Below are 19,441 nucleotides of genomic sequence, written 5' to 3' on the forward strand. Positions count from 1 at the left end.
TGAAAACGTTCATGTTAAATGGAAATAGGTGGGTCTAGTTAAACTGACGAGAGTGATTTAATCGTGGATACATTTGGTACTCGATGGAAATTGGAATCTTTTTAAATGGGAAGTATGCTGACTACCTGGCGGGCCTGGCAAAGTAGATTGTTTTAGGGTAGTTTGACATTTTGTACAGTGATTTTAGATATTACTACATCAAAAGCTTCGATGCCGTTATCTAGAACTAAAATTTCATTTTTTGATGATTTTATAAGAAACTAGTTAAAATATAGTCTCTCACTTCGTCGTAAATTAAATCTGCAAATCGTATTTCTACATTGTTCGTATGAAACTTATCGAGTATAATAAGCAGACTTACAATTAGAAACACTTAAAATTCAAATTACGTTATAAATGCTAAATACGTGGTATTGGAACAAAGCTATACAGAAGAAATAATCTTTACGTTTTCAAATCAATTTTTCATTATAAATATGTACACGAATAAACTTCATAAATGTATATGTTTACGCTTACAAATTTGTTAGGAAACTTGAAGGATTCATTTAAATTAGTCAAATTTCTTCGATAAACACAGACGATACTGATTCTTATTTAAATTCGTTTAAATTTTGAATCCATCATGGCCACTGCCTAGGCTCGGTACCTAGAGGATCGCCAGCCACCAACTTTACGCTCGCCACTTACGCCAGTTTACGCGAAGCTTTATCTCCGAATGGGTGGAAATAATAAAGCTCGAACGAATGTTTCAGCGTAGGAAAATATTCTCATGAGCCGTGCTCTGTGCTCCGCGCGCCAACGATCGCCCTAAGGCAGCTCCCTTGTCGCCCCTCGAATCGGACGATGGTTTTTTTATGATAGTTCATCGGCGGTGGCGGGGGATTCACAGAGGCCAAGGCATCCGAGCGGCTATTTTATTTGATTCGTCTGTAATGTTCGTCCGTAATCACCGCGCGATGCTGGGCGATAAGACTGTCTTTACGAGTGCTCGTCCTGACGAGCTGCAAAAACGAGGAAAGGAAAACGCTAGACTGCGTGTATGCGGGTAGAAAAATACCTAAGCGTGAGGGATAGAGCTGGAAGAAATAGAGTTGGGTTGTAACTGGGTAGTTCTAAAATTCTACGAGTTAAGATTCAAGCTTTTGAAAAGAGATTATTAGGGGAGAATTGTAGGGAGTCTTTTCAAGAAGTATTGGGTTGGCCAAAAAGTTCGTTTGAATTTTTTTTAGATGAGGAGATATATATTTATTCTGTAATATGTTGTCCATCTTGTTCTATGATCTTGCTCCAACTTTTGAGCAAACTCATTATTCATCGTTTTTTGGATTCCTTGTCAAGTTAGCAACCATCAGAACGAACCGAACGAATTGTTTGATTCTAACTTGATCCTAATAACAATGAAATAAAAGAAAAGCATACATCTTCAAATTCCTTCTAATTTCCTTAAAAATCAGAGACGGTTAATAGGGCGACATTCCTCGAGAAAAAAGGCTCGCTGAAGTTTCTTGCGTGTATTCCCTATTATTTTTATAGTCCACTTTCGCGGATCGATAAAAGATGGCAATAGGATCGTCTCTCCTTAGGTTGAGGCGGCGCGAAATGAGATATGATTTTTACACCGTCGGGGTCTTAGTTATTGCGCGGAGTTTCATTTACCATTTATTGGCAATTAGGAATTTTCTCGACCATTAACCGCAGTGCGTAAGTTTATGGTAACAAGATAAACATGAAGTAACGCTTCAATTATTAAAATGAAGGTAATAGTCCAATTTCCTGCGGACTTACGGGAATCTTTGATACAGCACTGCCACGGATAATGTCGTTGCGAGCGTATAAAGCCGGAGTATGCACGTGGGCGGGACAGGTTGTGCATGTGTTCATTACTGGCGATGCGTTGCCATCATTAATATCGAGAACGATGCCTTATACAGCCACACCGTGCTAGCGATGGGCACCCTCTTCTTGCGGCTCGATACACATCTTGAACGCAAATTTCAATCGCAATCGGTCCCATTAACGTTACGGACGATGCCCAGGTCACTGTGCTATGACCGATTTATACGACGCGGATAATTCCAAGTCAATGAAGATGGATACTTTCTAACTCCCTTCTGTAGCTTCACGCTGCCGCTGAAAGCCCGTGTGCTGGCCTCGTTTACTGGCACGTAACGAATCGAATCAGCGGTTCGATCACATTTTTATGTACGTATAAGCCACATGTACGCGTTGACGAAAATGAGAATGGAATTCAAATTAGAACATTGAAACGTGAGATTGTCAATTTTGTTACTATTAGAGTGGAGAATTTTATGCATATATAGGAAAGAAATTACAAGATGCACACAGTATGCAATAATATAAAAAAGTATTGAATGTAAAGCTGATATTATATTTGCAGAAAAATATAAATTCCTATTTAGGTACATGAAGATTCGCAGTGTAGGTATCACGGATACAGGAATCTCTAGCTATTTCGTTAAAAAAAAGTAATAGTAAACCAAAGCAGTAACAGCGAGATTACGATCGAAGTTTATCTAGATATTGTTAGAATATAAATAAATTTAAATTGAGTCAAAACCGCCACCACAGGGAGATATGTTAACCGTACGAAGGAGACAAGTTTCTTCTTTCTGTATGTGCGAGCACGCGATAAAAACTCTCTTTGCAAATACGAGCAGTCGTTATTAACAGAGTTATCTTATTTATTTATTCCCCATCCGCGATGATATTTAACAGATATCGTCATTTTATATTAAATCCACTCGAAACTAGCCACTATCGAAGTGTTAACATTTCATTTTAGCTGCAGAAAGTCTCCAACCTCCCGACGCTAATACACCCTTGTCACAAAGAATTTTCTCTCTCAGCCGTTTCTCTTACCCAAACTCACCTTTTCGTACATACCTTGGCTCGTGTAGGTCACAGACGGTTGCACGCGTTCGCGATTCTGCCTATGCAGAAGAAGAGCTCCGCGGCGCAGCGGTAGGACAGGTCCGGCGAGTGCTCCGGGGGGAAAGTATCGTTGCATTTTGATCGCGGAAGATCGTTACTCCCGATCGAGGTTCGCTCGCCGCTCCGGACACATGTACGTACACGTGCATGCACGTGGACGGCCGTGTATATACGCACGTACCCTACGTACGTCGGCTCAAAGTTAATCTGGATTAACCGGTCTTGAATTTTCTGTGGGGGGCGGGAGGGGGCCCCCGGTGCGCGATGTGGAACGGCCGGGTATATAACAGAGCCGGCAGGAGAGGGAGGAGTTCGAGGGAGAGGGAGGAGTGGACAAAAATCGAGATCAAAGAATTATGCCCTCTGGAGAGGCGCACCGGTTGCAGCGCCTCGTGCGCAACACGCCGAGGTGGAAGTGGACGTGTATTGTGCGCAGCATCCTCGCAGAAGGATCGTGTATGGGTTTCTTGTTTAGCTGGCGGAAGAAGGGCTCCGCGGATACGTAACGATTGTATTTGTTTCGTCTTATTCAGCGAAGCATGAATGGCTCCGGGATTCAGCCTTGGATGTTAGACGCTTCCTTCCGTCACGGGCATTGTTAATGATCCCGGTGCGCGCGCTCGACTTTACGATGAAATTAACCGCTGATCGATTCGACGGAGCAAATTAATTTCTTGAAAAAATTCGCAGTCCTTCGTGATGGATCTTCGCGTTTTCACCGCTCGATGAACGCGATTCGAAAGAAACGTAAAAGTCGAGAAATTAATGCGTTCGACTTGTGTAAACTCATGTTTTCGATTGGTGGTAGATCAGGGAAGCTTCACCGGGAATTATTTGGGAAGCTTTAAATAAAATATTCGAGGTTAAATAAAATATTCTATCAAAAGGTGGAACAGCCCAACGATGCAGAAAGTTCTTTTTTAAATTGCAGACTGTTTCTGAATAAGTCGATAGGCAAAGCGTTAATTGCATATACATACATTAAAGATTGCGTTGCACCTAATTTGCAAGAAGCTCCGTTTTGGTTTCGCAAAGTTTCCTGACGTAAGTGAACGTAATATTAAATTCCAAGTACCGGTATTACGAGGATCGAGACACAACGGCACGTTTGAGGAACACCTCGGCTATCGATAAACACAACGGGCGGGGAAATTGATTTATCGTTCCCCAACAGGTATTGCCGGGTGAAATATAGCGCGGCCGTCTGATAAGTCGGAGAACGAATAGCCAGGAAGGGAAAAGTGACAGTTGTTTTTCGGTTGTCTTTTCACGGGCGCCGATGATAACGGTTCCCGCGCGCGATGCGATGCCGTAACGAACCAGTTGCACCGTCGGGTTCGTTTAATTGGTTCGATTAGAATTGGTGCGCGTGCGTGGACCTTGGCATACGCGGTTAACTGCCGTTACGGTTTCTGCATGTTAACAACATAATTAAGAACACGTCGGCTATGAAGGGGTTCGATATCCAAACAGTAAGAGCGTTCGGGCCGTGCTTCGATCAGCTAGGTGAATTAAACGCTCGCCTTGGACGTTTACCTTGTAATACCTATCGCGACAATTAGGCTAGTGTTGCAAATTACAATTAACACGTGACACTTTACACGATGCATTAATTTCACTTAGAATGGAAACCTACTGCAGGCTCAACGTTGATATCAGTTATACTTGAAGGGTTGGATCTGGAGTGGAATTAAATATTTGAGAAATTACACTATCGGTCTTCGAGGTTTTTTTTAGCTTCTTTAGGGGTCAAACGACCCACCATAGATGCCACTATCAGTGTGCCACTCGATGTATCCAATTCAACTGATAGAATTGCATTCCAACTGCTTCCAACTTTATTCGTCTGTTAAATTAGGCGAATTAGCGGGAAACGTTTGAAGGGAGCCGACGAAAAACGAGCGGAACTCGACGTTTTAGCAAATGAAATTGGTTCGATTAGAATTTGTTTGCGTGCACCTGGTTCAGGGAATTTATTTCCCTTCGGTCGCTTTGAGGGTCGGTCTTTAATTTACCGCCAATGATACTAAACCTGGGAAGAATGTCCGGTCGCACTTCATTCTGGAAGACACGTTGCATTCTTCCTTGTATCTATTCTTCTTGGATGTATTATTCAAACGACTGGAATTGTTCGATAACCGATTACGTCGCTGTGTTCTTCATTCGTGGATTAATTAATTTCTGTTTCTTTAATTGATAGCAGTGGCACGATCTAGCACATGCTCGTACCTAAACGTTTGTTTCGGCCAACGAGTAGTGCGAACGAAAATTGCGTAGACATTCACGACAGTGAACCTATATTTCAGTTGTTTTCCTATTTCTTCTAAATTCATAGATATTTGGAAATATAAGACTGAAGTTCTTTCGTTAGAACTTCATTTATCCTTTTCTTCCTCATCCTTCCATATATTTATAACAATATAGAGAGTCGAAGAGTCGCTCCATGAAAACTTCTGGGAAGTGCGCAGCGGACGACGCGATTAGAATGAATAATTCACGATGAAATGGAATTATAATTGGTTATTCATGCGTCACTCGGCCAAATTGGATGGATCCCACCAAACGGGTGTGCGATTTACGAAACGGAAGCGCCATTCTTGGCTTCGAGACACCGGAAACGAGCTGATAATGAGCCAGGCAACATAGCGGAAGCATGATGTCCTTCAACATTTAGAATTCTTTCACGAGACATTCCTAATGGACAAAATCCATTGGAATTCAAAGTACACGGTTATTTTATGAGAATTCAGGCAGAGTTGTTGGTTATTATATTTTACAAGTTTTTGTCAATAATGAATGTTTAATGACAAATACAACAAATTAGATTTGCTCACTTTCAGTTTTGTCAATTTTCAGGCAATTTAACTCAACGTGTCATTTACAAAGACACAAGGGTAGTTTTCACCCCTCGTACATAAGTGCCAGCTGATAGAAGAAAATATATATGTCCAATATTTTCCAGTGTTTAATCTAAATACAGAGTTCCATAAAAATTAGCACGCAAGAGACGTTCTTTGATGGTCTGAATCTTCTGCTTTCAATAAATCGCAGAGCTCTCGAGACACGGGTGCAAAACGCCGCGTATGAATGTGCAATAAGGTTGCTGGCGAAGAAACTCGGGTGATTACTTTCCAATCGTGACGACCGCAATCCGCTTTACGAGGTGGCATAAAAGTGGAACTGCCGCCATTAACATAAACTGGAGGGCGTCTCGCGTCTGGCAGTTTGGGAGCACGGTTTGTCTATGAACTGCCGCCAATCATGTCACACCTACCTACTTATTCATTCGTGTACTTTTATCTCCACCACGTCGACATGCAATCCCATTTTCTAGCTAGGTTCAGCGAACCACGGTAATTCCCAGTCGCATCAGACGCATCGGCAAGTTATCATTATGCTCGTTTCCCCGATCGTCGGATCATTTTACGTACTGACACATATCCCCTTCTCAATATCATTTATTCCCGCTGAAATTATTACACGGAACTCACATCGATAATTTAATATTTAAACACATTTTCTCAATCTCGACTGGTATTTCTTCTTACGTGCCGATCGACTGGAATGTAGATCGTTTAATTTTTATCATTCGTCGTTGGATCAACGGTTTTCGAGATTGCTTCTGGTTGCTCAAATAATCGTATCGATTTTCATCGATAAATTATCATTTCATTCCACGTTTCCTCAATCATGGGATTAGTTCGCGAGGTGACTGATATTTCTCCTTTTCTCTCGATGAAGTGGTTTAAATTAGTTGTATTCAACAGATTATTTTTTATCGTGCCTCGTTAGGCTTCCAGTTCGTAATATTATTTCTGGCGTGTGAAAGTTTCTATTCTGTGAAATGACGGGTTGTTACTTGTCACGTTTCGCATCGACATCTAATGAAATTTGTTGGGTAGGTTTTCTTTGATTTATTTATAGCGATTAGGCTCCCTTGCCATATGGAGATTGGGCGTTCGTGTTAAAGCAGTATGCACCGTATCTAAAAGAATTGCATGTCACTATAAATATGACAAGAATAAACGATCGACTTACATGTTCTTCGGAGTAGAGTCACCAAAATAAATCTCCGTATCTCCGTTTCTGGGATCTATTAATTTATCAAAGCACCTGTGCGCCAGAAATGCTTTGGGGTTCGTCAAGGACTCCGCGTATATCTTGGTGGATCTTTGGTGGCTGCACAGTTCTTTCAACAAAAAATATTTCATCCACCAGAAGAGTGTTACCATTGCATTTATAGAAAGTAGAATTAAACAGAGTTTCTAAAATAATATATATATATAAAAAAAAAAAAAAAAAATAGAAGAAAAGCAAACCACGATTTCAGGTTCCATCAGGGAGTAGTTGGAATTAAAAAATATTTTGCCAATAAATTTTGCGAATAAATTGTATAGCTCTATTCTGTCACCTTTCATTCTAATCAATCTTTATCTTTATCTTTACCTTCCTGGTATCAGGCAGATATCCTCTCGCCATATACTTGAGCGATATTTGCACAGATAAAATTCTTAAAATCAGATACCACGAAGAAAGTCTTGAACACACAGAAACGCGTTAACGGTACATCCGTGTAATTTAGAGTCTCCTCGGGCCACTGTCAGTTTACAACCAATGACAATCTTGAAAGGTGTTAGGACAGTTTAACAGAATACTTTATGAATTACAAAGATGACCGGTTGTCACGTAGTAAGTGGCGTGTTCGAGGCCCATTGAAATTCTCCGCGTTCTGTCGTCGCGAGGACAGCGAATGTGTTGACGATGCGCATTATGATTTACCTCCTCCGATGATTATAGGGCAACCCGGCTGAGGACTGATTCCCTTGTTCGCGTAAAAGTCAACAGTCCCCGTGTCTATAGGTGTCCCATAAAAGCCACCGTCCGTGTGGAGTATAACGACAGCCTCTGCGTCGGTTGATCTAATGTGACACGCGGAGGGGTAAAATAGTGGAAGCGCTGGATCTAATCCTGCGGTGAACGATCGCTATTTTTAGGTTACTTCGTTAGTCACTTAAAGTGTTACTTCAATTATCACCAGAATATTTCAGGTATTCTGTCATTTTATTATTTATTCATTCAGCTGCTTGTAAGAATTTTTACATTGAATAGTTGACATGCCAATCTTCTGATGCCTTTATATTCTTATGGAGTAATTTTACATGCTTAGTGTATTTGATATATTGGGTTGTCTGGAAAGTTTGTGCCGATTTTTGATAGATGGTACACGTCTGTTTATATTGGAATGGTTGAAAACAATTAACATGGGTGCATCCCTTAAAAAGTGGAAAGGTCGTGGAACAAAATGGTGTTTATATAATTCAATAAATATATATCAAAATTCAAATATGCCTTTGAATTTTTCTTAAAAATTGCCACGAACTTTCTGGACAACCCAATATTATCATTCGTGAATGAATATTTATTTAATCGTACAATATTGATCGTGAAAAAAAGTCCTAGTCTTTCATACCGATACATTTTCTTCTTGCAAAATTAGTATTCCTTCAATGACTTACCTGTTATCCGAGCTAGGGTGTTATTCACGTATCTCCCGATGTGACCAGCGATGTGAGCGCCTAAAGAATGCCCAATCACGTGCAACGTGTTCAAATCGATCGTCTCCGCGAGTTTCTCCAAAGATTCCGCAACTACCTTCCCTACCATAGGCACTTGGCTAGCGACGTAAACGTAGTTAAGGTCAATCGCTATGTCACCCCAATCGACTAGGATAATGTTAACGTCTCCTTTCTGCAGATAGGCTGTAAACGTAATATCAGGCATCAATCTGTTTCAATTTGCGTCCACATTGCGGCAGATTTCTCCTTTTACGACAGAAAATGAGCATTGTACGAGGCACCTTTAGGCTACTATTGTATCAAGGTAACGAGGTATGAAAAATAATTCAACGTAGAAAATAAAGAAGCTTCGTTATTGATACCTTTGACTATTATTTGGACATTGTCAGATTCCGTGCCCTCCATGAACCCGTGTACGTAGAGAATGGAGTCCTTATCCGCCTCGATGTCTTCTGCGATGTTTCCAGAGGACGTGGGAGAAGAGCTGTCACTGAAGTTTGGACAATCGACACATTATGCATTAAGTTGCAAATTAGAGAAGGGAAGTTGCTAAAAGAAGAAAGTGATGAACGAATGTTATATAAAAAATATATGAGCTGCTCTTGGAAACAGTGTTGATAGAATTCAGGATTCGTAAGAATATGGTTAATATAAAAATGAAAGAATAATTAGTTAACTGGATAGTTATCACGAAACGTGTCACGAACCCTTTGAAGATCTTTAGGCGAATTTTCCCGACAGCGCCAGGACTATTTTCTTGGTCACCTGCACGACAAACGACGCCATTAATCGATCGACTTCCGGATGTTTACCTTCTCCATTTCTGGCGATAAAGGCAGAGTAGCAAAGAGTATAAAAGAAACCTGATTTTCTACGTACATATTCCCGCGCTGGCGATATCCTTCACGGTCAAGCACAGAATTACGCACAGACGAGTGCATAACTTTGACATTGTTACTTTCACGATGAAAATAACGTGTACTATCGGCCCGTCGAGTTTAGAACGAACACATCAATATCTTGTCCGTCGTATTTCCGCGTTATGAAATATATCGGAAAACAGTCGCGATATATATAAAGCGCCCACTCCACGAGAGGCTGTCACGCAACGAGGAAGTAATGAAAAATAATGTTGCACCGATCTAAGGCGAATACTTGATTGACAGAATTATCCTAATATTTTCGTATCGCGTGATGTACGCTCGGAGTACGCAATAGTAAAATAACAGCGAACGAAGGTGAACCATTCTTCGTCGGGTTCGATTCGAATGGTCAGACTTTACGGAAGCTTTTATTATTGGACGTAATGACATTTTATTAATCGATTTTTAATGCACAGATTGTGAAAGAATCGTATGTACAGCAGAATTTGTCTTTCATTGCGTGAGATTTCTGGAATAGAAAATACGGAAAAATGAGAAACTTCTCTCGATTATAAATAAAAAGAACGAGATTGAACTTTAAATAGTACGAAATTAATGCTCCACTAAAGACTATAATTTATACTGGCTTATGCAACTCTCATTTAGAGATAAACTCGAAAGGAACTTGTAATTACACAAATAAAAGTGTGACTGTGAACGCAGAGTGAAACAAAAAGATAGCCGAGAGGAAATTACGAGGATCTCGATCGGTCTTCCATTAGCGTTATTTGTATCCTTAACGAGATGAAAATTGGAGTGTATATGTTATGCATACACCGACATGTTGGAGGTATTGACTTGACAACGTTCACGCAATGGGATCCAAAGTCATTATTTTGTTACGTTAGAGATCACTATGCATGCAAATTGAATATGAGGCGTGTAAAAAATATCGTGAATAACTAATGTAACTATTTTCAGAAATCAATATTTAGTTTGAAATTTCTCACGATTAATACACCACGACACGAACGAGTCAATCGTCTTTTCTGGGTTAATCGATATCCACCAGACGAAGGCGATTCACTCGTGGGCGTTGTCGGGTTAGGGGAACGCGCGAATATCAGCTGATACACGCGGACCTAGCACGAAACATCGACCATTAATAACGGCGTGTAACGAGTATAGTTTAAGCAGCGGTACCAGCATGTCTTCCTCCTACCAACTTATGCTCTCGTAGGCTTAAACATCTGCATCGTGATGTCGTGATATCACGCCTGTGCTCGCTTCTATATACATATACGCGTCTGGACATGTAGATAGGAGGGTCGGTGGGCAGGTAGTTTGTGTATTAAGTGCGTTTGTGGCCAAGACTCGATGAATACGCTCCGAGCGCACCGCGAGACGGACAGATTCCCTTTTCTTCCGAGGATTTCATCGCCCTCGAACGTTTTCCATCTCGAGAAGAGGAAGCGTTTACCCAGCGCTGAAACCACGCAGCGCAAATATACACGCACGCGGGAATAGTTGAAGATATTGGTGCTTCATCTCTCGATGCATCTGACGAGCCTTTTGGCGGAGTTGGACCGAAGGTAATTATGTGACTGATAGATGAACGTGTTGGCCTTTGTTTGATAATGTCAAGGATCTACCTGGTTGTTGCTTGCAATAGCCAGGAGAGAGAGAGGGATTCTATTCAATTTAAAAATACATTTTACTATAATAATAGTTTAAAGGGTCCTATAGATAATTTTCTTTCGTGAGAAGGTCTTCGCCATAAAATTCCAGAGAAAATGAATATTTCAAAGAGTAATTTTCCTGCAAATTCTATAGATCCGCTTGTATTTTATTCTAGATATTCGTCATTAGAAATTGTTATCTCGACAATGCTTTCCTCCATCCTTAAAATAGAAATGAAAGTCAACAGAGGGAACGAACCGTGCTCATCGTCAGCCTTTCTCAAACAACACGTGTATCAATGTTTGCGAGAGAACTTAATCCTTCCACGAGCCACCATACCTTATCGTCCTCTTGGCGAATTCGTCGTAGGATACACGGCGTGATTTTTGCCACGTGAACGCCTTCGGCGATCCCGGCTAATCCTCACGGCGACAAATCTCGAGTGGCGTACGCTGTACCACCGCGGTGGTAATGCCGCGGCGCAATAAAATTAGGCTACCACGCATAATGCGCGCCCGATGCGCGCCGAGATTTCTCATCCCCGCGCGAATTATCTCTGGCAATTCTACGAGCAACGCATTAGTCATTTTCGCGGGACGGAAGGGGGTTGACTTATATTCCTCCGCGTAATCCCTCCTGGGATGATCAAAGATCACCGACCGTAACGCGACCACGGTGGCGCGACTAGTTTCCGCGAAAGAATCGCCGACGTTCGTGGTCTCCTTTCGTGGAATGGTTTATTCAAAATTTTATTTTGTACTTAGAACAAATACGAAGGTTGGAGTAGATTGCTCTAGTATCGGACCCTTTTAGATGGTACAATTCGGAGCAGTTGTCTCAGTTGGGTCAAAGTTAGACAATCGTTTTACTGAGCACTTCGAGTTCTAAAGAAATTAAACCTGAAACAAACTGGTTTCACTGTGTCGAACCTAGCAAAGGGTTAATCCTCCACGCTCCAATTAGAAGGTACAACAATAAAATATTTTTGATTAATAAAGAAAAGCTGCGTGTCGCATGGTAGCAATCAGCAGATCGAGCCTCGAGGCTAAAATGTGTCGTTCGACATGCCAGGGAGGGGGAGGGGGAGAGTTAAAATGAATTACACGTGCAATATTAAGATGGAACAGCGTAATGACAATCAGGTCCACCGATTTCGACGTCATCCGGCGTTTCTTCTGCGCTCGACTAACACAGAAACGACCCGTGCACTTCCGGCCAGCGATTCGCAACTTGGGAGGCGAGAGTCGGTTGAATTAACTTAAGCTAACGCCTCGTTTGCCACGTGCACCTACAACGCGGCTGCTCGATGGTAGCAACGGAACACACCGGCCGGAAAGGTGAAGAAGGGGGGGGGGCTCCGATCGCGCCGGCGAGGGCACCACGGGCAATAAAGCAACAAAACAATGACGGTGATTTACGCGGTCCTACGGCAAATGGGCTTACCTAGATTTTTGCGCTGGCAGCACGCGTCGGCGAGAGGCAGGGAAAAGAGGAGGGAGCGATTTATTAATCTTCTGTGCGACATGTACGCAGATGCGATGAGACCAGATGCTGGGGATTATTTATTTAGTTTATAACACCCGGGAGACCCACCGCCACGAATCGCTCCGAGGCGATGAATTTTCTTCGCGTTGTTATGCAATCGGCGGGGTCCTTTGGTGTCTCATTTTTCTAAGGACGGGCCGCGCCGTTGCGTCCAGGAGAAATGCTCTTCTACATGTAGAGGCTTTTGAAATTTACAACAAGAATTGCTTTACATTAAATATGTCTAATTTTGGAAACGTGTCTTTTTTTTTATATTATTAGAGTTGATTATCAATTCTTATAGCTTACATTAAATACAACATTGTATTTAATACAAGCGGCACGAATAGAAAAGGAAGCAACCCTTTTCGATACAAGGGGTGTATCTTTTGCAAACATTACTCGATACGAGTAATGAATTTAATCTCGATACGATTGTTTAAATAAAATTGGTGAAGAATAATAATGGTACATAAATTCAAAGGTAAATTTCAATTACTTCAAAATTCCTCCTGTGTAAAATAATCACGAATAAGTTATTCCGTCTCGAGATTAAGTTCAACAACAACTATAGAATTTCTTTCTTAAATTTGTTTGCTTCACATTCGATCGTAGCTCTCGCTACAGTAAACCCTTTAGAGAATTTTGCCCACCGCGAGTGTGGTACGTGAACGTAGATCACATTATCCACGGCCACACGCTATTCTCAGATGCTACCAGAAAGCCATAGACATTGCACGCTCCGCGGCGATTGCGCCTCCTAAAGACAACTTCAAAAGCCGCGTGGCCGCAGGCTGTGGTAACTCGTCTTTGTCCAGCAACGTGTCGCACTCGCGGCACTTGGAGTCACCACAGTCTCAATCCAGCTGGTTTCAGGTACGGCTTATCGCGATTCCCAGACGACTCTGACAACCGTTAATCCCATTGCCGCGTGTCCTCGCTGCTCGAGAGGATTATAATAACGATCAGCGTTACGCTGACGAGTATATCTGCCGAACGACCAAAGGAAACCAACAGTTTCGACAATTTTTCTCTCCTATGACTGCCACACCTTCCATTAATGCCTCTGGTGTAAAGTGGAGAATTCTTATCATCGGCAGTTTTATTTGCTATACGCCATCAAATGATCATTTTCAAACTTCATACAGATCTTATTGGGTTGTCCAGAAAGTTCGTGCCAATTTTTAAGAAACATTCAAAGACACGTTTGAATTTCGATATATATTTATTGAATTATATAAGTACCATTTAGTTTCACGACCTTTCCACCTTTTAAGGGATGTCCACATGTCATTTGTTTTCAACCATTCCGATATATTCACACATGTACAGCCTACTAAAAATCGTCATAGACTTTCCAGACAACCCAATATATGCAATATATTAATTAAATAAAATTGTTTCATTATTCAATGTAATTCCACGACAAATATTTCTGTGCATTTCATTGGAAAATGTGTCGTCGAGACTAGTTATTTTGAAGAAAGTCTAGAAAAATGGCCCCCGGTTGGTCCCGCGACCCCTGTCGTTCCCAAGTCAGATGTCCTGAGGCTTTTTCAACTCCATTCTTCCAAGTCTCAAGGGCGCATCGGTCCAAAAATCGCAACGTCCACCCGATCCGCCATTCTCCGTGACACAGAGAGTAGAATAACGGGTCCATTACGCTGCACGCGAATCCTCGCAGTGCGGAGGCTGCATCTTGCGTAGCAATGAATCGAAAGCTGTCCTCGGGTCCGTTTTTTCCCTTCCGGGGCTGGTGTTACATCAATGTATTGTCGTTTTTCGATGGGACGCGTTCTGACGGTTTACCCTCTGCGTCGTAAAAGGCCGTGGCATCCTTACCACGGGACAAACGAAGAAATAGCACTGACATGGTCCCCAGGTACACCGTTAACCCAACCCAACCCAGCACTCGGGTTCTCTCTCACCCGGTGGACGAGCGAGAAAGAGAGGAAGGTCGCGAACGATATCTACGACATGCCGATTCCGCATGAACGGGCAGAAAATACGATGCTGTATCGTTCCCCTCGGCCAACCCCTTCTACGATCACCCCCTCCCCGCTTGGGTACCTCACCGCGGTGAGTCTGGGCATATTTATTACCCAGGAAACAAAATGGCAAGTGCACGGTAGAGCCTCATTTGCAAGATCTACCTAAATCTACCTCGTGTCCGCGGAGACCGGGTATCCAAGGTTGCCAGTCTTAATGGACGCTGATCAGGAAATATTTATCTTTGTTAGCCTGGTTTCTTTCCCTGGTGGACGGCTGTCGTGTCGCATGTGCTACTGGGAATGATGCTCGTGGCTCTCTTGCGGTTGTCCATTTTCTCTGCGACACTGTTACTTTCAGTGTGTGCGAAATCGGAGCTGAAGAAGACGGAGGTCTCGGTCGGATATTTAAATTTCACGGAAAAGATTTGTAAGACGTATCCAGAATAAAATTAAACGATGCACGGGACCCGATGAAGGAGAATAAATTAATAAATTGATTAATATTAGAGCAATGGAACGAAGCGGGTAAGCGAACGCTAACGAGGGAGAAATTAGCGTAGCGTACTTGAAATTTTGTCTTCGTTATGAAATAGGAGATACTAAACCTGATTGTAGATTATTGCCAATAACCGTATAACTATATTGCCAATAACCATATAATCTACAACAGGATTCATGGTTTCTATACTACTAACTAGTTACGAAACATTAATAACATTGGATGTAAAATGACAGATTTTTCCTTTAGTTATTGCCAATTACCATGTAACCTACGCTTGGATTTATGGTCACCGTTAACAGGGACAAATCATTAATAATTTCTTGGATATAACAAACTCCTCCCTCTGAGGGAGGTCTCAGTTCGATATTTAAATTCTATAGTAAATATTCCTTAGGCACACCAGAAGTAAAATTAAATATTACGTTTTGCAGGAAGAACAAGAACTGATAAAGGAGAGTAAATTAACAAATTGGTGAATAAACCAGCAATGAAATTTATTATCCGTATATTAACTCCAAGTTTCTCGAATCTACAACTCGAAGTATCAATTTCACAACAAACAAACAAAGATACCCACGCATAGCGCAAGGTATGCCCCCTATTTCATGATCCGGCGTATGCGCAGGAGTACGCAATCGTCCCTAATGCACCTGGTGAGAACTTGGTCCTTAAGTGGCGGCAATTATACCAAGGACGGTTTTCGACAGAGGTAATCGCGATTTCGTCGCAACGCGTCGCCAGAAAAACAGAACTGACCCCCCTCCCCCCCCCCCAAGATTGCAGCTCCGGCTTCGTTCGCGGACAGGTTGCCATAAGCTCTCGCTTTTCTTTGACGCGCAACGAACGCTCCAGAACCAAGTGCAATGCTCCGTTGAACGTCTTAACCGGTTGCCTCGGAAAAGCTTAGGAATAATGGGTACTCAAGATACCGCGCGATTACCACTCGGCTGTCACACCCTGATATTCCTTCGACTACTAGGCGTGCCATGCCTTCTGTAATATCTTTTGTTCTGCGTCCTCACTTCGGATAAAATGGACTTTTCGCCGAGATATTGCGCAACTTATCCGTGCAATCGAGTTTCGTTTTATGGGGTACACCAAGGACGATGAATTAACCCCTTCACTGCCTGAGAAGTACGCGTTGGCAAAGTACAGTTTCTCGTGTTGTTTAAAACTGAAAACTAAAAGTGTAGTTTAAGCACTGATGGTGGACAATTAGGTACGTACAGTCAGTCCAATAAATATTCGTACCCTCCATGTATATCGAAGAAAAAGGTAAACGAAATGATAGGTATGATGTTTCCAAATAAATTTGTTCCGTTATAGAAATATACATGTGTAATGTTTATTCATGTACGTATTTATAATGAAAATCGGAAATCACCACAAGGGTGGTAACATAAGGCTTAGCAGCTTGGTAGTCTCTTTCCTCCGAAGACCATGCTTAAAAGATTCATCTTTTCCCTTCGGAGCTCCAAATCCTTCCCACTCGTGACACCGCTCGTCGATCGCCATCACCCCCGAATGGAGGACGTCGGACGCGTGTAGTCGGCGGTCCACGCAGCCGGGGACCCGCAGCGGAATCATAAACACGGGGACCGAGGCCAGGGAGCCCATGTGGGTGCGCCTTTCACATATGGTAAGGACGTTCAGTCAGCCCGGGTCCCCGTATGGCAAGGAACGACCGAGAGGGAATGAAAAGAGGGAGAGAGTGATCCCAAGGCAATAGTAGTATTAGTAGTCCGGGCTAGTAGTGGTAGCAGGAGTACTAGTAGTTGTAGTCGTGAGGTAGTAGGGTATACCTTACTCCGGTGAGCGGAGGCCACTGTCAGTTCTCCCGAGACCATAGGCTCGAGCCATCGCGAGATCTCCCTCTGACGATCACCACGATCCACGGCGACGCCTCGTCAAGTTGTTACCTTGGACGTCGTCGGGGGAATCCGCGAGTTCCACGCCGGGGGAGCGTTCGTTGCGCGGGAGGACGCGTCACCCTTTCGATCGTACCTTGAAATCTCTCGCTCGACCCCCGCCAGGGTCAGCCGGGACCACCTGGGTCTCCTCGGGTCTCGAAATTCTCGCGGACTGTTTACGAGGTCGACGCTTCGCGCGGAGGCGTCCTCGCGTGACGCGTCCTCGATACTCTTCCATCAGGCGTGTCCCCGTCTCGTGAGGATTCGACGGGGATTGTCGTCGGCTCCGTAACAGGGAACATTTTCGAGGTTACCTCGGGAGCCAGCCAACCACGTGGACCGGTCGCGAGCGGAGTGTCTCAGTGGGATTTTGCGCGTAAACAGAAGCAGCTGACTACCGCTGTTGTTTTTGTGGCCAAGTGGTAAAGTGGTGGGAAGATACCCCTCGACTGGTCGCTGGTTGGTCGTCGATCGAACGCGGGGAACAAGGTAGGGATTGTCGGCAATTTTCAGCTCGATTTGTCGCGGAGCAGCTGGTCCCGACCTAGGTTCTTATTGTCTTCGATGAGGAATCGTGGGCTCGTCTTGTGACGAGGACAGCGGGAGCCTTTGTTGGGGTTCCATCGTGGTAGCTGAGATTTATCAAAATATATACTGTTGGGAGATGGAAAGAAGATTAGGGGCTAGGGGGAATCTTCATTTGTCTCCGGTTTTCACCTTTATAGGGCAGAATTCCCTGGGCATTTCTTTTGCAAAAAAAGTATGAGCTAAGAGATTTAAAAATAGAAAATTCTCATCTTTAGTGGTACAGTTGTTTGTTTGTTTCACGCGTCGACACAGGTAGCTTCGAATCACTTCGCTATGTCTCGACACGTCTTCTTTATTTAAATACGACTATTTAGACCAATAAGGTTCTATCAATGAAAGACGTACATGTCGAGGCCTGAATGTCCCATTGATACCAATCTTACCCTTCCGCTAATCTTCTTCTCGTTTTCCAATAGTATCGCGACTCCCAACCAAAGTATACAGAGTCAAACGATTACCATGGGTTCGCATCTCCATCTTCAGCAAATCACCAACCAAAAAATAAACACAGACCATCCTGTAAAAAAATATTCCTTTACAACTTTAACTACGAATCAAGTTTCTCGAGAAAACGATAGCAATTTTCGCAAATGGAAAAAGTACGTAAATGGTATATAATAATATAATATAAATGGTAGCCTCACGGCGGACAAAGGATCGTGGAGTACCGGATTAGAGGAAACGCAGTAAGACGCGAGGTGACAGGCGCGCGAACACAGCTGTGAATCGGCAATACGTGAGCGATTCCGTTCGCTAATTGTAAAAAAGATAGGCTAATACCCGAGGCGAGCGTGCCTAGTACATCAGGAATGACGAAGCACCACCTGACATTAAGGTTTACTCTCTCCTTCCACCGCCGAGACGTTAGCCAACGATTACACTCGGCTGGCTGGGTGTGCGGGTGCGTTCCCCGCCGGAGAATGGCGATTTGTCAGTCAATTTCTTATCGGATTAGAGGCATTTAACGTACGATCGTGCGTACACCCTTTCTGGGCACCTGTGCCTAACGTTCCTAATCTCCCTTCGTTTAACACGCTGCCCTTTGCCACATGCCATTCCTAATAGCAAACGCGATGCTTCCTCTAGACCCTCGAGCAACAACGTATTAGCATAGCTATCCTTGGCCGCGTGGCAGCTCCGATAACGTTGCTATGGTATTTTTTTATTATCTATTATTCCTATTCATCAGATTAGGAATAATGAATTCAGTGCTATTTTATGTCTAAGAGACAGAAGAATTAAAGTGGTGGATGCGACCTTAAGGTTGAGGTCGTTTGTATAATAAATCGTTCTCGAACGGTGTATGCGTGAACGCGCTGAAAGTTAGTGCCGTTGCGGTAATAACGCCGCAAACGTGTCACCGTGTTACCCGCTTAAACGCGACGATTGCCGCGTTAAGTGCAATCATATGGTCGCGAAAGGACCCATTATGAGAGCTAATTGTCGCCCACCTTTCATCAGCACTGAAATCCCGTAGTCCTTTAGCTATTGCGCCAATGTCCAACGTAAAGAGACAACTGTGCACACGTGTACATAAATGGTCATCGAATTTGGTACTTAAATCAGTGGCAGTAAAACGGAACTGTTGACAAGATTGAGCAGTTAGAGCAAACATACACCATTCGTTAACACGTTCGTTTCCACGTCATCCAGAAATGGGTGTCAGGATTGTTCGTTAAGGAAATAAACAAATTAATAGCCTCGAGAGACAATTTTAACGCTACAGAAATTTTCATGAGTTTCAGTCTGAGGGATGAGGGGTGAAATAAATAAATATTTGTATGCATGAAAGTCATAGCCATATTCAAGAATTTTTTTCTTGGAAACAATTCACTTAATGGAAGATTCGTGA

At 43.0% G+C, this 19,441-nt stretch overlaps 1 protein-coding gene across 2 annotated transcripts; it reads right to left on the minus strand.

Moving 5' to 3' along the window:
• Positions 1 to 4,615: 4,615 nt before the first annotated feature.
• Positions 4,616 to 9,551, minus strand: LOC128890131 (lipase member H-like). Of its 2 annotated transcripts, XM_054148368.1 has the most exons (7): positions 9,411 to 9,551; positions 9,239 to 9,296; positions 8,894 to 9,021; positions 8,472 to 8,714; positions 7,735 to 7,923; positions 6,994 to 7,144; positions 4,618 to 6,940 (listed from the first exon to the last, which is right to left on the minus strand). In XM_054148368.1, exons 1-7 carry the CDS (start codon positions 9,481 to 9,483, stop codon positions 6,883 to 6,885), a joined length of 900 nt encoding a protein of 299 aa, XP_054004343.1. In that variant the 5' UTR covers positions 9,484 to 9,551; the 3' UTR covers positions 4,618 to 6,882. The 2 variants fall into 2 exon arrangements, with proteins under 2 accessions (XP_054004344.1, XP_054004343.1); XM_054148369.1 differs by lacking the exon at positions 7,735 to 7,923 and having other exon boundaries at positions 4,616 to 6,940.
• Between the last annotated feature and the right edge of the window lie 9,890 nt (positions 9,552 to 19,441).

Source organism: Hylaeus anthracinus, unplaced genomic scaffold (assembly GCF_026225885.1).
Source record: "Hylaeus anthracinus isolate JK02 unplaced genomic scaffold, UHH_iyHylAnth1.0_haploid 12000, whole genome shotgun sequence".
NCBI classification, from domain to species: domain Eukaryota; kingdom Metazoa; phylum Arthropoda; class Insecta; order Hymenoptera; family Colletidae; genus Hylaeus; species Hylaeus anthracinus.

Bases quoted from the DNA above. Each gene is read 5' to 3' on its own strand.
- LOC128890131 (XM_054148368.1), bottom strand. From the start codon at position 9,483: ATGTCAAAGTTATGCACTCGTCTGTGCGTAATTCTGTGCTTGACCGTG. The intron at 9,297-9,410 runs GTACGTAGAAAA...TTTGTCGTGCAG, and splicing joins TATCGCCAGCGCGGGAATAT to GTGACCAAGAAAATAGTCCT. The intron at 9,022-9,238 runs GTTCGTGACACG...TCCAAACTTCAG, and splicing joins CGCCTAAAGATCTTCAAAGG to TGACAGCTCTTCTCCCACGT.